The 15,536-nt window shown below is 37.9% G+C and overlaps 1 protein-coding gene and 1 long non-coding RNA gene across 8 annotated transcripts; one reads left to right on the forward strand and one right to left on the reverse strand.

Annotated features, from left to right (window-relative positions):
• Positions 1–13: 13 nt before the first annotated feature.
• LOC135172652 (cytokine receptor) lies at positions 14–15,395 on the reverse strand. Of its 7 annotated transcripts, XM_064138849.1 has the most exons (10): positions 15,117–15,395; positions 14,731–14,804; positions 14,181–14,317; positions 11,218–11,708; positions 10,427–10,726; positions 8,657–8,980; positions 8,253–8,410; positions 7,562–7,733; positions 6,878–7,335; positions 14–5,924 (listed from the first exon to the last, which is right to left on the reverse strand). In XM_064138849.1, the coding sequence occupies exons 4-10, from the start codon at positions 11,690–11,692 to the stop codon at positions 3,546–3,548; spliced, it is 4,266 nt and encodes a 1,421-aa protein (XP_063994919.1). In that variant the 5' UTR covers positions 11,693–11,708; positions 14,181–14,317; positions 14,731–14,804; positions 15,117–15,395; the 3' UTR covers positions 14–3,545. The 7 variants fall into 7 exon arrangements, with proteins under 7 accessions (XP_063994919.1, XP_063994916.1, XP_063994918.1 ...); XM_064138846.1 differs by lacking the exon at positions 14,181–14,317; XM_064138848.1 differs by lacking the exons at positions 14,181–14,317; positions 14,731–14,804.
• On the forward strand, positions 12,032–13,496 carry LOC135172665 (uncharacterized). Its single transcript, XR_010301155.1, has 3 exons — positions 12,032–12,068; positions 12,182–12,454; positions 12,530–13,496. It is a non-coding gene; the product is annotated as an uncharacterized LOC135172665 (long non-coding RNA).
• Positions 15,396–15,536: the final 141 nt, after the last annotated feature.

Raw genomic sequence — 15,536 nt, forward strand, 5'->3', positions numbered from 1 at the left:
ATTAAACAATCAATTACATTTAATGCAGATAATATATTTCTCTCCTTAAATTGAGTTAAACCTTATAATTTTATTGATGAATGAGTATTTCATTATAAAAATGTATCATTATAAATAGAAATATAAGAACATATGCGAGATGGCAAGGTTATTCATGGCGTACCTTGAGTGGTTTTCTAATAATTAAAAACGTTAACGGATAATTACGATCTAATTAAATGGATTAAAATGATATCTCAAGAAACACAATGATGATGGACAGACCTTACGTTGTGAACAAAAAAAAAATAAATAATAAATTCAAGGGGGAAAAAGAGAATATGCAGTTGAAACATATATTACAATGTACAAAACTCTGTACAATATTCAAATTTGTGGCAGAAAAAAATACCTTTAACTATTATTTTCCTTGTATTTTTGATTGCTGAATGACCTTTTATGAGTCCATGAATTATCAATAGGGCAATCTTCACTAGCAAATAAAGGGCACAATAGGCTAAAAGTATTAAAACTATGTACACAAGAATTGCACTGAAGTTAACACAATCACGATTTTAATTTTCTCTCATACGTCTTAAATCAGATAATTTAAACGTTGATATAGCTATGAAATTCGTTCCTCTAACAATTACGCTTCATTGTTTCAATTATAATGAAAATCTCCAGAAAAAACCATTGGAATTTAATTACCAACTATTCTTATTTTATTCCATCAATCTAATATATTTTAATGTGCAATTATACATTAATATTTTTTTTTTGTTTTTATTTATAAATATATAACAAAAATATATGATAATACGACCTATATACAATGAAAAATCTATAAAACTTATGATATAACTTTTGAACCTGATGTTGCATATTTTTCGTTTCTGTAAATGAGCCCCCCTCTCGAAATATAAATCATGAATTTTGTCTTTTATATCATTTTCTTTTTTTACTCTTTCTCAATTTATCAATAGAGAGAGTAAAATTGATTCTTGTGATAAAGTCTACAATTTTTTTCATACGATTAATTTTAACGAATAAATGAGAACAGACGCGAATAATAATTATCGCTCTTTTATTACCGCAACACAATTACAATTATTCGATGTTGCGTACAGACGAGTGAATTTTTTTCTCCATGAAAATATATGTCATGCTACCAGTAGGCTTATTACCCATTGCCACTCTCAATTGACGTAAAAAACTCGGCGCTTTTATTCGATTTATCATTAAATTATCAAATGAAATTTGTTTTTTCATCAGAATGAATTTGAAGGCTGAAATGATCAATGGTCAATATCTCCAGATCAACAGAGGGAATTTCGACAACTCCGATCTCATCGTGAAGCTATTTCCTTGACCCTGAAACTGCGGGGTGGCTCATGCAAATCGCCTCGTTTGTTTGAGAGATATCGACCATTGAACAACTCTCTATTTCATCTTGTTCAGTCACCCATATGCCAATGGGAAAACTAATTTCATTAATTGATGCATTAATTCTCCACCTTTTTTTGTAACACAATTTATTCCCCAAAGGCCGGACATTTTCAAATTCTTTGCAAAGAAATCATGGTTCATGTCATTTAATGATTATAGCCTTAAGCAATACGTCAGTCTCCGGCGAATTAGTCAAATCATGTGGACGTGGTAAGTTCATCGGCATTATCATTTGTATTATAAATAAAAGAATATTTTATCTTGATAAAGGCTCCATGCGGCACCCCATTGAAATTTCAAAACATGATTCTTGTTTTGCCTTTAAATTTCGTTAACACTATTTCCTTTTCAATAAATGAAGGACCTGTTACGTAGACTGATGAATCCTCTCAGTGACTAGCTTATTATATTATGCAGATATGCACTTATTCGCCTCAATTTCCATCAGTTTAAAGGTTTCAATGGCATTAACACGAAACTATAATCCCTCAGTTTTTGAAAATAGTCTTTTTTATTCATGATATGCTACTTCAATGGTGCATCAGCTATAAACAATTTTTTTTCGTTGCTGAATAAGACGGAATAACGAGTAAATATCTTTCAATTGCATTACTAATTGATGAAGACACGAATGGATTATATGGGAAAAAAACTGCGCTTTCAATCGAAGCCCAATTAAAGTATTTATCAGTGAGGATCAAAAAAAAGTAAATATCTTGATGATTTCTTGTAAATACATTCTCTGACCTGTTAAAAAATCATCTTGATTTTTTTTCATTCTTCCTTGCCACATCATAAATACCTTAAAACTCTAGAAATAAGTCTCCGGTTCTTCCCACGTGAAAACAGACATTGAAATAAAAAGAAAAGACACAGAAGACATTTTCAAAAACACCCAAACCGATATGTTCGTGTTAATTTTGTTGCTGAAGGAAAATTTAACAACTGTCTCAAGAGATTATTAACAGATAACAACAAGTGTGGGCATTGAGATGATAAATAAGATGCAGGGAGTGGATATTTCAACTAGGTACTAAGTAGTAATCAATTAACTAAACGGCTTGTATCCAATAACGTCTGTCGAATAAGTGTGCGGAATCTGATTGATGATTGATTAAACTACTCTTATCCTCTACATAAATCTTATATATTTCTAATTAATCATTAAAATGATTCGTTTTGTTACCTCTTAATTCACGTCAATTCACGTTACCACACGATTATATTTATGATACAAAAGTCATTCGTTTTGTACATATACACGGGTGTTCACTTCCTTTTTTTCTATTTCGTTACAATTTTTGGAAACGAGTATCCAATGCAATTGTTGATCATATCATTCATTACGATAAGCTAATCCCGAATTCATTGGATGAACATTTAGCGCATATTTTTCATGGGATTTTTTTCAGGGGAAACGAAAAAAATCAGGAAATTATGGAGGGCTTCTTGTATTTCGGGAATTCAATGGTGGAATGCTTTGATTTTTATATCTAGGCTCGATCGTTTTTCTAATTAGGAGTATCAGGGGGAATTATTGAAAGAAACTCTTGATTTTTGGGCAAATCCCGAACGCCTCCAGCCATAATTATCTCTACAACTCGAGGATAACTCATCAAACATCATGTATTTCCTTGAAACTGCCCACTCCTCAGATAAATCCCCAATTTTATGAATTATTTCTGCTATTGCTGATTTCACAGGAAATTACGCGAATTCTTTATTCTCCCAGAAAGCTATTCTCTCGATAAAAAAATTTCGCGGCATCTCTCTCTGTCGCAAGCCATGCCACCACCAATGATTTCCGCTGGAACTCCTGAACCTCCCTCACCCCGAGAATCCACCAAATCGCGGAAGCTCTCCCCCCATCCCCAAATCCCATGGACCATCAAAAAATACGCCCCTCGCAGCCTCGTTAATCATCAAAGAAAAAAAAATAAGAAAATTAATCAGTCTGTTGACGAGGCCCCCTATAATCGTCGTCATGGACACACTATTCCCAGATCGACATATATACGACAGAAAATAATCAGGTGCATACAACATACCTAAAAGAATTCACAGTCGTGTCACAGATACGCTTCATCCTCAACTTAGGCCCATTCACCCAGTAAAATTCACTGCATATTGTGTGGAGCAACGGTGACTTTGCTGTACTGTTCGTCAGCCCCAGTGGCCAATGGCTTCTCCATTTTCTGTCCAAAGCCACCAGAGACTTTGCCCAATGGCTGATCGGATTTCTGAAGATCTCGAACAGCAACATAGCCAGAGCTCTTCACCTCGGGCTCATCCCGTCTGTCTGTTCTACTCTCGTCAGGCTCCCAAAATATACTATACTCTGAGGATAGTGAATCATCTTGTGATTCCTCCACAAGAGTCTCATCACTGTCACCACTTTTTTGAAGGATATTGAAGGCAGAAGAAGCTAGTACGTAGGGCTTTGTGCTGACATTAACAGCCGCTGGAATTCGGGCCACCAGTTTGCTCTCATCCTTAACTAATCTTCCCTTTGTATCCGCATCTGGAAGGGCTCCAACAGCAACGTATGGCTTCATAACATCGGCTTTTCTGGATGTCGATGAAATGGATTTATCAATCAATCCAGTTTGCACGTAAGGTGTCTCGATATTTCCGGGTGGATCAATGAACTTGGTCAAGTTCTTAACATTATCAATCATTTTTTTCTCACGTGGCTTAGACTCCAGTGAGGCCAGAGTGACGTAGGGTGCGGCTGGTCTAGCCTCTGATAAATTACTAGCTAACTGCGAGTAGTTATCAATTTTATCTCGTGATTTTGGAAGCAATCCCACAACACTGTAACCCCCAACATCAGAATCCTTAGGCACAGGACTCGGATTATCTGATAATTCTTCGGACGAGGCCATACTGATGTATCCAGTAGATGACCAGTTGTGCTGAGGCATCATGAAGCCAGAAGTATCAGTGAGATTGGGAGTTGAGCGAGCCAACGATAAACTATCATCGAGTGTTGTCTCCCCAGGCTTGGAAACCTTTACGTAAGAATCCCACCTTGCCGAATCAGGCTGTCCACTTGGCCTCATTGTCCCAACATTCCTCTGACGAAGGCTAGACGACTCCCAGGTTGTCGTTGACTCCAGCAATTTATTCGAAGACACAACTGGATCAATATCAGCTCCACTGTCAGTTGATACGTGGGAATCTGACGTGAGGGAAGACGTGACAGACTCATGTCCAGTGGAGCAACCACTCGAATCAGCTGATGACTGCCTGATGTTGTGCTGTTCTGCAACTTTTTGCAGAAGTTTTTCACCAGCCAAACCCGGTGGCAATTGCACTTCCACATCCTGCATGACTTTGTACTTAAGCCACACTCTTTTCGATGTATGCATTAGGCAGAAGAGACAAGCAAAACCTCCAAAGACTGCAATTACCCAGATTACAACAAGAATCAACGAGGATGGGCCATTGCTGTAGCAATTGCCAGAGCCAGCCTCTGACCAGGGACCATACAGATGTTCACCGTTGGGTCCAATGTTGACCGCTCTCACTGTGAACTCGTGCAGGGTACTTCGTCCCTCGGTTTTACAATCAGGTATTGGAATGTTCGACTGGGTTCTCGAGCTGTTTTGAATATCACCGTATTTCGAGGATACCTGGTAGTAGTCGAGTTTGCCACCAGGATTTGTGGGCTTACTCCAGACCACTACCACTTGACTTGAATTGATAAAACGTACCACGGGGATTCGATTTATCTTCCCTGGGAGACCTATTCCTGTCTGGGTGTGGATCACTGAGGAACCTGGACTACAGGAGACTGTGCACGCGGTCACGTAAATACTGTAGTTCTTGAATGCCAGGAGATCCTTCAATACGACCTGGGTCGGTTTCTCCATCTCAACCTCCACCTGTTCGACATTTCCACTGTAATGGACCTCGTAATATCGCAGAACTCCGTTCATAGCTGCTGGGGCTTCCCATGAGACCAACATCGTCGAATTAGTGACATTGGAGACGACAACGTTACGAGGAGGTGTTGGGGCTGCTTCCATCGTAGTGTTGTATAGAGCATCGCTATGTAAGCCCTCTCCATTTTTCGTTAAGACTGCCACTGATATCATGTAGGTCGTGTATGGTTTCAATCCTATAACTGTACCGTGGATGGTGTGAGGATCAGCCCTGATGGTTGTGTTCAATTTGGGTCCCTTGCAGCTCACATTGTACGGGGTTATGATCGGGCAGTAGTAAATGTTGAAGCCTTCAACAATGCCTATGCGGTCGGAGCATTCGAGCTTCCAGCCAACTTCGATGAAGTCCGAGCCTATTCGATTTATCCAAACTGATTTCATCTTCCCTACGACTTTGTTGTGAATCACTGTACAGGAGGCCCACACCATTCCACTCGAGGCACGCTTAGTGTTCGTGGCTATTGCGAATTGATAGACCTTCTTGGGGTCTGGCACTGTCATGTTGTAGATTGTCGTTAAGGCAGGAACGTGCACCCAATCGAGGAAACCCTGAGAATTATATTATTGAATTTTATATTTCATTGAGCAGCCTGCATAATCGTAAAAATTTTGAATTAAAATTTCCGAAGATCTCAGAATTTTTTAATTTAATTGTTTGTGATGCATGCCACAATTTGTAATATTGCCAAAGATAAAGAGTTTTATTTTATCGCCTTATGAGTATCTTGTTTGAGAAGAGCGTTTAATCTTTGTCCTTCAGATATATTATCAATAGTTCTCGAACTTCCCATAACAAAAGGTATTTAAATTCGCACTCTTCTCGAGAAATAGTCAGTTGTACTTAATCTTTAGAGTTGGTGAGTCGAGCCCGATAGTCGTAAATATCTGATTAAATATTCGACACTAGATGTAAATACACTTTTCGTATTCTGCAATCGTGAACATTATTTGAACCTTTGAAACTTAACCGTCGCAGCTTCATTTGACATGAGTAATTTATTTTATGAAATTCATCGGAAATTCCGTCTCTGCAAATTGATAATTTCATGGAGCAATTCGGAAAAAGGATGCGAAATTCAGGGCAAGGAAAAAATGTACAGACCCGAGAGAGTCTTCCTATTCTTCAAGGTTTATCATGCCATCACTCACTCCTCTTCAAGCACTTTCTTTCATTTCCATTTATTGAACAAATTACGTAATATATGAAACAAATACAAATGCAATCTGTTACAATCCGCTGTTAGTAATTCTAATTCAAATCATATAATTCATTTTTGCAAAATTTCAAGTAAACTTGAATGAATGTGTCATCGATACCTAATTCAAAAGACCATTATTTTTAAAAATCGTCTGACGTGAACATTAAGTAAAATGTCCATTACAATCACAACTTCGAATAAAAAAAAAACTGCAAACCATTTGGAAGTTCATGTGTCACATTCGATCTTTCCATTCAATAAAAAAATTCTCAATTGAAATTAATGAAGAGGAACACTACTTACAGTGCACTGATAGGGACGATCGCGTTCGTTGTCACACCAGAAGATGGTGAAATTACTAATCTCAGCGTCCATAATCGGAGGTTTCCATGACAACTCGTACAATCCATCCTCAAATGCAATTTTCGTGAAGGACAAGGGCTCACGAGGTATATCATGACGCTTTGGTATAAAAATTACAGCTTTTTCTGGATTCGAGCCGACAACGTTATTTGTTACCAATTCAAATCGATAACTGCTGAAACTGATGCCCTTGAACTTGGCATAAGTTCGGGTTGTTTCATTAGGCTCTATCAGGGATGTTCTACCGTTCTCCTCGACGCGGACCACTTGGTATCTGAAGTTATCGCCATTTTCCAGATACGGGGGAATAGCTTGCCAGTACAAGTAGACGTCTCTGTTCGCACTATTCTCGGTTATCTCGAAACTACCAATGTCTGTGCGTGGAGGCAAGCCAGGCACTGACGGAGAAAATCATTATTAAGCTAGTATTCTAATTATTTTTCTTCTTTATTATTTGTGATATTTAAATTCGAAAATAGATTGAAACGAGTAATCCTGAGTTGTGACAGCACACATTTTAGGAAAAAAAACATTAAACACATAAAAATTTCCACACAAAAATTCATTCAATAAAATGCCAATATTCCCCTCTCTTTCCAAATCAACAAAAGAACAGAAACTTACGTCTCGGTGCCGTTCTAAACGTAACATCACTGAAGTCGCTCCACTTATCTTCTCCAATAGCCAGAGCACTCTTCATAAAAACCCTCACATCGTACAGGGTATTGGCGTAGTGAAGACCGGTCAAATTGAAAGATCTCTTGTACATGTGGATATCATTGGTAATATTGATTACCTAGTGGATGATAAAAAAATAGTATTCGTAAAAATTGAAAAATAATCATCCACTTTATCTTTCAGTTCTTTCTGTCTATTATCCTTTTAAAAAAATCCAATCGCGTGCCCCGGGATCGTTCTCCCACACATTCTCTGCGAGATAAAATCCCGATATGTGAAAAACATAGCGAAGAGTAATCACACTCTGAACTTGAAAATATGATATGACATTCTGATCACAGGAAATTGGCGTTATCACATTTCTAGTAAAAGCCATGCACGTGCGCATTTCTCGTAAACTTGACGAGTATTATCACGATGTTTATGCTTAATTGTTTTCTCAATGAGGCAACAAGATTCAATAATTACTGCCCAACAATTGAATTAAATGTTGGACAAATTATTTCTGTAGAGAACTGGCCAAAGAAATTGAGTCAAACCAGCTACAGAAAAAACTTATTACAAAAATTTCTCAATCTCCCTTTGATTCGGTGATATTACCGCTCCATATTACAGAATTATTTGTGAGTTTACACACCTGCCAAGTCTTTCTGGAGTCCCACTGATGCTGATAGGTAACTCGGTGATGCAAACCTGGGGGAAAATTCTGCATTGGAAATGGCACGGTCCAGTGAAGGAGAGCGCTCTCTGATGTTTTATTCAACACCGTGAGATTCGTCGGTTTTGCTGGAATGACTGTTAACAAAATTTCAATTTAATGATTCGGCTATGCAGTAATAACAGTATTAACAAGAATATTTTCTTCAACAATCATGAAGGGATGTTGCTCAAATGAATGGAAAATTTCACGACTTAGCGATACCATAAAAATTCCTCACTCCTCAAAATATTCCCCTTCAAAATAAATAATTGAAATTGGAAAGACTAAACTGATCTCATGCCTTTGGCCAACTAATTCATAAAATTAAATGCATGACTCACCATGCGCAAAGTGATGAAACTTGTACGTCACAGACATATTCCCCAGGACATTTTCAGCACTGAGATTGAAGATGTAGTACTCGTAGGGTTGACGATAGATCGGATTTGTCGTCGTATCCCAGTAGCATCGATTTCTCGCCATTAGTTTGTGCTCATCCTTCTCCTTCGGGCAGGGATAGAGTTTGCGTCCACCAGCCCGTCCGAGTAATTTGAAGGCAAGAGTAAAACGAGTCTCAACGAAATTGGGCACTGGATCCCACGTGCATGTCATGTTCTCCCAGTTATTTGATACACACGTGAAGTTTTCAGGTTCTTTCGGTGCGGCTGAAAGGGTCACGAGGGTTACAAAGAGAAATTCTCGAGTTTATAATCTATATAATTCCCCGGACTACTCAACGTCAGAAAATTCTAGAATGAAGTAAATAAGGAATGCTGAGGTCGAATTGACACCAACTACGAAGGTTTCATTCTCAATTGAAAACGATTTCCTGTATTTTTTCAAAATATAAGAACATAAATTTTTTTTGCCGGCCCCACTATTTGACATTTACTCTGGTCATAATTAAATTACTTTCAACAAGACTTTTATCGCTCTCGATAATCATTGTGGGGTCGGAGGACCTTTAAAAATCGCGATTACCACTACATCAATTTAAATAACAAAGGTGCCTTGTTTCTCCTTAATCGGTTAAATAATTCTTCGTGAATTATCAGCGCTCTCACGTGTTCCTTATTATCACCAGATTAATGCTCTGTCAATGGGGCTATCCTGATTGACCAGATTATTTATTATGAACAAATGGATTTTGGTTGTGGGTGAGGGTCCATTCGGTTTACCAAACGTTTATTTGTCGCCTGTTATCATAAATCATATAGCAACTCATCCGTTTTATTTATTATTTTTACGAATAACTGTAGACGAACTGCGTCATATTATTCACACAATACCCCCAAGTGAGGCACCGCGTTGAGGAAGTTATCGGTAAACAGTTTACATTCCATGCGATATCTTTGAAAGGGACCCTCTTACCACTCATAAAATCATCAACAATATCGATTACCGTTTTACCCAATTTCGTAGAATTCAAGATTGTTTATTCCTGCGGTAATTCATATTGATGACATGCATGAGGAAATGAAATCATAGTATCCTGAACGGTACTTTCTATAATTTAATGAGAACCACTGTGACAAGCCTGAGTACTAATTCTACATGCGAAAAATTAAGGGAGGGCATAATATGGACGGCTTGTTATTTAAATTGGTCTGGTTGAAACTTGAATGCCTTTCTCAAACTATGGAATCATTAACGAAAAAAATAAAAACAGCCTTCAGTCATTCAATTATTATCAAAGTGAATGTAAAACCGTTGACTCAGAAAAAAATCAATTTTTAAAATTATTTAAGAGTTGAACCGCCTTCCAACAGAATCTCTAAACTCTATTGATTAAATTTTAATTTTAGAATTGTGCCTCTTTCTGCATCTATTATTTTTTATTCGTAAAGGAAAATCTTCGAGTCGATAATGTGGATTCACAAAAAAATAATAATTACAGAAAATAACACAGTTGTAAATAAAATAAATCATTTACAACGATATTACAAAAATAATGAAAGCAGGCATTGATATTAGGCTGAATGGTCAAATCAATTGAATTTGGGAAATCCCAGCACAATCAGGGAACTCTTCCAAATCGATAAAAACATAGAAATTCCACTGGTTGTTGATGTGGTTATTGCTACGAAGAAAAGACATATCAATTGACTCACATCCAACTACGACGTTATTGAGGCATACAGCCTCGTACTTCTTACTGTAGCCGTCGTTGAGCCTCAATTTACAGTAATACATGTCTTTAGATGGTGGTGGCTCTTCAACAAACATTTCAATTGCTGTTTCATTAATGATTTGAATGAACTCCGGCTCCATTTCCCTGTCGCTGCGGAAAAAAACCAGGTCCGATGCATTTTTACCCGGGAATTCGGCATCAATATACGTCTTATTCAGCATACAGAGAATTCTCAGGGGCTCACCCTCTTCGAGGACAATGTCACCTGCTGGCCAGGTTCCTGTGAAGATTTATTAGTTCGGGTAAAACACGTCATTTGACATTAAAACAACTTGTCGTTACAATTGTTTACCATTCAATTCGGAACAAAGGACCGTTGTGTTCAAATTTATTTCGCAATTGTGGAGGGGTCTCAGGTGTCGGCTGGGAATATTTCACTTTAACTGTACTTGGAGACATTGTTGTGTGTAGATGTATGCATTTAGCGCGGAGTTGAGAATTCCAAAATGAGAGATAAGGGGCTATGCGCGGGTTCACTGAAGCGAGTTATTTTTGGAAGATATTGAGATGGTGAGGTGAATGTTCAATCGGTCGCCGCCAAATTGTTGGCGTTTAATAAATTTAGGGTGATTTCAAAGGGTAGGGTAAATTGAAGATAATCGATTTGTTCCTATATTTCAATGGTAATTTTGACAAATGTAGGGATTAAAAAGGGTGAAATAAATAGTGAGAAAAATGAATTATACTATTTAATGCGAATAATGTACTCACGTCCTGGTGTTTTTAGGCCCAAAGCGCACTGATCCGTCGCCGAGATGCATATTAAGCTGAACAATATGAATACAAGTGACTTCCAAAGATGATTGAGTGAATAATTTCGATGACACTCAAACATACGTCTTAACTTAATTCCACAAACATCGGTGACACTGTCGAATTGAATCGTTCTGTTAGCACCATTACATCTAACACTACTATTAAAACCCGGTGAATCTTTAGAACCACTCAATTGTCTTTTGTCACTGGAGTGGGCACTCATTACACAGTGAGTAATTTGATCGTGACGTTCCAATTTGTTTCTCGTCCGACTTGTGGAAGCACATGTCGATCTAAGATGAGTCCTCCTGGACGCCTCTGATTGAGACATACTCCGATTTTTATTATCGGAGGTATTCTCATAATTTAGCGCCGGTGAATATTTATTTGAGGCAGACATTCCTGGGGTTGACCACACTCGCGCCTCCATTTTCCCTCTCCCATCACTGAAAAAAATGAAACAAGAACTTTTTATCAACTGCTTGAAAAAAAAAGATGAATGAAAATATCTCCAAAACTAGGGTCAATTGCGAAACATCTGAGGAGACGTTTGTCCTTTGGAGACAGTAGGTTAGCATGCCTTAGGGTTTTTTTCCTCGGACAACAAAATTATTATAAAAACGTACACATAAATCGTCTGCTCTTCAATGATTAGATAGGACAATTTTTAATTGTTTATCTAAAAATTTATCTAAAAAAATTTGTCGAAGAGTCTATGGAAGAATAAATGTCAAGTACGATTGGATTAAAATATTGACAGTTGTCGTCGAGGCTCCCTCAACACTAAACCCAACATGACATTATCAGTAAGTGCATGGGTCCACAGAAGGTCCCATGGTGGGGGACGAACGATTGAAATTGTCATTTCATTGGACAACAATATCAAAGAAATCTTTACCAACATCAAAACTTTTCACAGAACCGAAGATCCCTCGAAACAAACGGTTTTTTAATCCAACACAAGCGATTATTCTCGTTATCATTTATTAAAAGTGAATGGAAATAATGGGAAGATCATTCAATGCTCCGGAGAACTGAGCGAAATAAATCTGCTTACTTCCCACTCTAGTGTACGGTATTCACGACGAAGGCAAAAGAGAGCTCACTCCTGTTTTATTTTATTTATTCCTCGGAAGCGCTGGAGATGCAGGCATTCCATACAAAAAAGGCATAATCCATCTCCCGGAATAACGTAAGAACGCACTTTTTAAGGTGAATATATTGCTCGTGCTCTCGAATGCCACTGAGAGGATTTTCTGCGTTTTAGGGAACATCTCTCGCATATTGAACGTTTATGTGGAGAAAAAAAGGTGGCAGGGGGTAAGAGCCCGGGACCAAAAATGAATTATTCAATGGACATTTTCACCTTTTCACTGTACAACTAAGTTCCTGGGAAAATAAATACGAATTATTTAGATTTCTTGGAGGACATGCATGGGAAATCTTTCCATGGTGGATTAAGAATCAATTCTGGAATTGTGACTTTCAAAATGAAATAAAAAAAGAAAATTCCCATAAATAACTTCTTAAGGAAATAAAATTAATCTCAAGATTTGCATTTTTACGGCTTTCTCACTCAAAAACGTTAAGTGTACTACAGGGAAAATTATTTTTGAAGAAAAAATATAAAATAGAAAGATTTTATTTAACACATTTTAAACGACTTAAATTTAAGAAATTGGTCTTCAAGTTTTTGGATAAACGTACTGGTTACCACGATTTACGTCACAATAATACAATGGAAAAATTAGGATAAAAATGAGAGTGAATCAGTCTCAGCAGTTAATGAATTGTCGTTTTTTTCTCTGTGACTTGAGGATATCTAAGTACCTCAGGGATTACTAAGAACATGAGAGCTGTTATCTGTACACTTAACCCTGTTTTCGAACATTTTACCATGATTTTTTATTCAAAATTTACTAGTACGTTGAAAAACAGTTTACAAATCTGAAAAAAAAATGTAAAATGGTAAACTGACTTTTGTAGAAAAACTAATACACCGTCTAAAAAAACGCAATTAGACAATTACTGGCATTTCAATGTAAAATGTAAGATTATGTGATAGGGATCGTAAAAAATTTAATAATAATCCGGAATTCTCAAGAAATGTATGTCACGCGTAAGAAAATAAAAATTCCGAGAGTCTAAACAATTTGAATTATGTATTTATAAACCAAAAATGTTTCAAAAAAATGATAATTCTGAGTAAAATTCCAATCGAGTGGCGTTGAGTAATCGGGATTTTTAAAAAGTTTCTTTCACGCAATTCAATCAACAAATTTGATGACTGATAATGTGTAAATTTAAATGTGGATATTAAACTCTTAGAAGATATTTTTTAATCTGAAAATAATCAAAACTTTACTATTCAATGAAAGTTTATAAAACTCCATTACCATGATTACAATAACTCTGTGATAAATGGAAAAGCCAGTCAGACCGCCAAATGACCTTGGAAATTTGGAGCACTTTAATAAAAAAAAAATGAGTTCAATTATCTCTGAGTGAAATTTTTCATTCATAATTAATTTCAATTTTGCTTTCTCGCAATAAAATTGACAAATTGGATAACGAATGCCAGTCGAATCTACATGAAGATTTTCCACCAAATAGTAAGATATACCAGGCCCTCTTCAAGAAATCGAAACCATAGAAAAAATTCATTATCAATATCTCAAATCACCATTACTTCATCTGATTACCCGGGCACCACGGAATTTCGGCGCTAATCCCAGAAAGCTGCACCATCCTCTGCAATCAATCTCCCACTGTAATCACGTGACTCGAAAACCCGAGAAAAACACCCTCCAGATAGCTCAACGAGCTCCTGTCGCCTCCTCCTCTTCACCTCCCCTGGCCGATTTTTTCCTCGATTTTCCTCACCCATAAAGACCCACACACAACTACCTAACTACTACCTCTCCTCCTCCTCGCGTCTCCTGTCCAGGCGCCCGTTCACTCGTACAAGTCGTGAAAACGTAGATAAACATCTTCCTCGCTTGCGTCTGATGCGTAAGAATGTGTGTGAATCCCGCGTCCATGCACGACTCTCCCCCTGGCACACACAGTAACACGATAGTTACAAAGTCGTATAAATCCCCCTCACCAATACCCTTGCATTAAAAATTCTCCTTCAACTCAATGATAACCCGTGCACATCCACAATCCGTATGAAAACATAAAGTTTCTTATTGCATGAGAAAAATACACGTCTTGTTGTACGGCCCGTCCATGCTCGGATTTACTGAGAAAAATCAGTTGTTGGTCGAATGGGTGGGAATATTTTTTCCGAGAAACGGTGAAAACGCTCTCTCGAGGCTTGCACACAGGCCACAAACACCTCAGGCCACTTAGCACCCACCATTTTTATTATTTCTCGTTTCTCTCGTCTCTTCTGAATTTTTGGGTAAATTAAGTGAGCTTGAGGAGATATCGATGATTTCTTAGGGCTAGTATTTAACAACTTACCCTCAACGAGAGAACGTTGATTTATAACAGCTCATCTCACATTGCACTTCCATGAATTCTAGGCCGCAGTCCCACTACGAACATAACGAAACGAACACAAAACTAACACAGAGACACGTGCCACATACACAGAGTTGAGTTAAAAGTTAGGACTTGGACCAAGTCCACGGGATTTTTTTCTCTCTTGAATTTTTCCTGTGGATTTTAATACTTCAGAAGGTGACACTGGGGCCTTTTTGGGCCAATGGAGGACTTAAGAGCCTCCGGGGAAACGCAAACGACGCACAATCGAGCATGTCACATCCGATAGGGGTTTTGTGGTTATGACTGTGACACTAGTTAGTGGGTGTTGGAGGACTTGGGGTCTGTTAATATGGGGGGTGTACCTGATGCCTTTGGACGGTGGAAAATAACTTTAGCCCCTCAGCCTGGCTCTTGACCAATCAATTGGCAGAGCTGCCAACTCCTCTCATCTCCATTTTTATGATGAATACACGGGAGTTGGGGAGGAAATTATGTTTTTCCGAGAGTTTTGGAATACTGATGCACGTTTTCAATAAGGGAGGCTTGTTATCACTCTATCCGGACTATTTGGAGGGCTCGTGGCCTCCTCGAAAGTTCACTTGCGGAGTTTTGACGCAGGTTGACGTCACTGAACGACGTTGAGCACCGCATTCTTGGAAATACACGGTGCACGGGTGGGGGGCGACTGCAGCGACATGCAGGCTGAGCGGGAGATTTGAATTGGGTGCAGATTTTTAACGAAGACAATTAAATAAATCAAGCTGAATTGAGAAATTCACTCT

This window comes from Diachasmimorpha longicaudata, chromosome 2, assembly GCF_034640455.1.
Source record: "Diachasmimorpha longicaudata isolate KC_UGA_2023 chromosome 2, iyDiaLong2, whole genome shotgun sequence".
Lineage (NCBI taxonomy): Eukaryota > Metazoa > Arthropoda > Insecta > Hymenoptera > Braconidae > Diachasmimorpha > Diachasmimorpha longicaudata.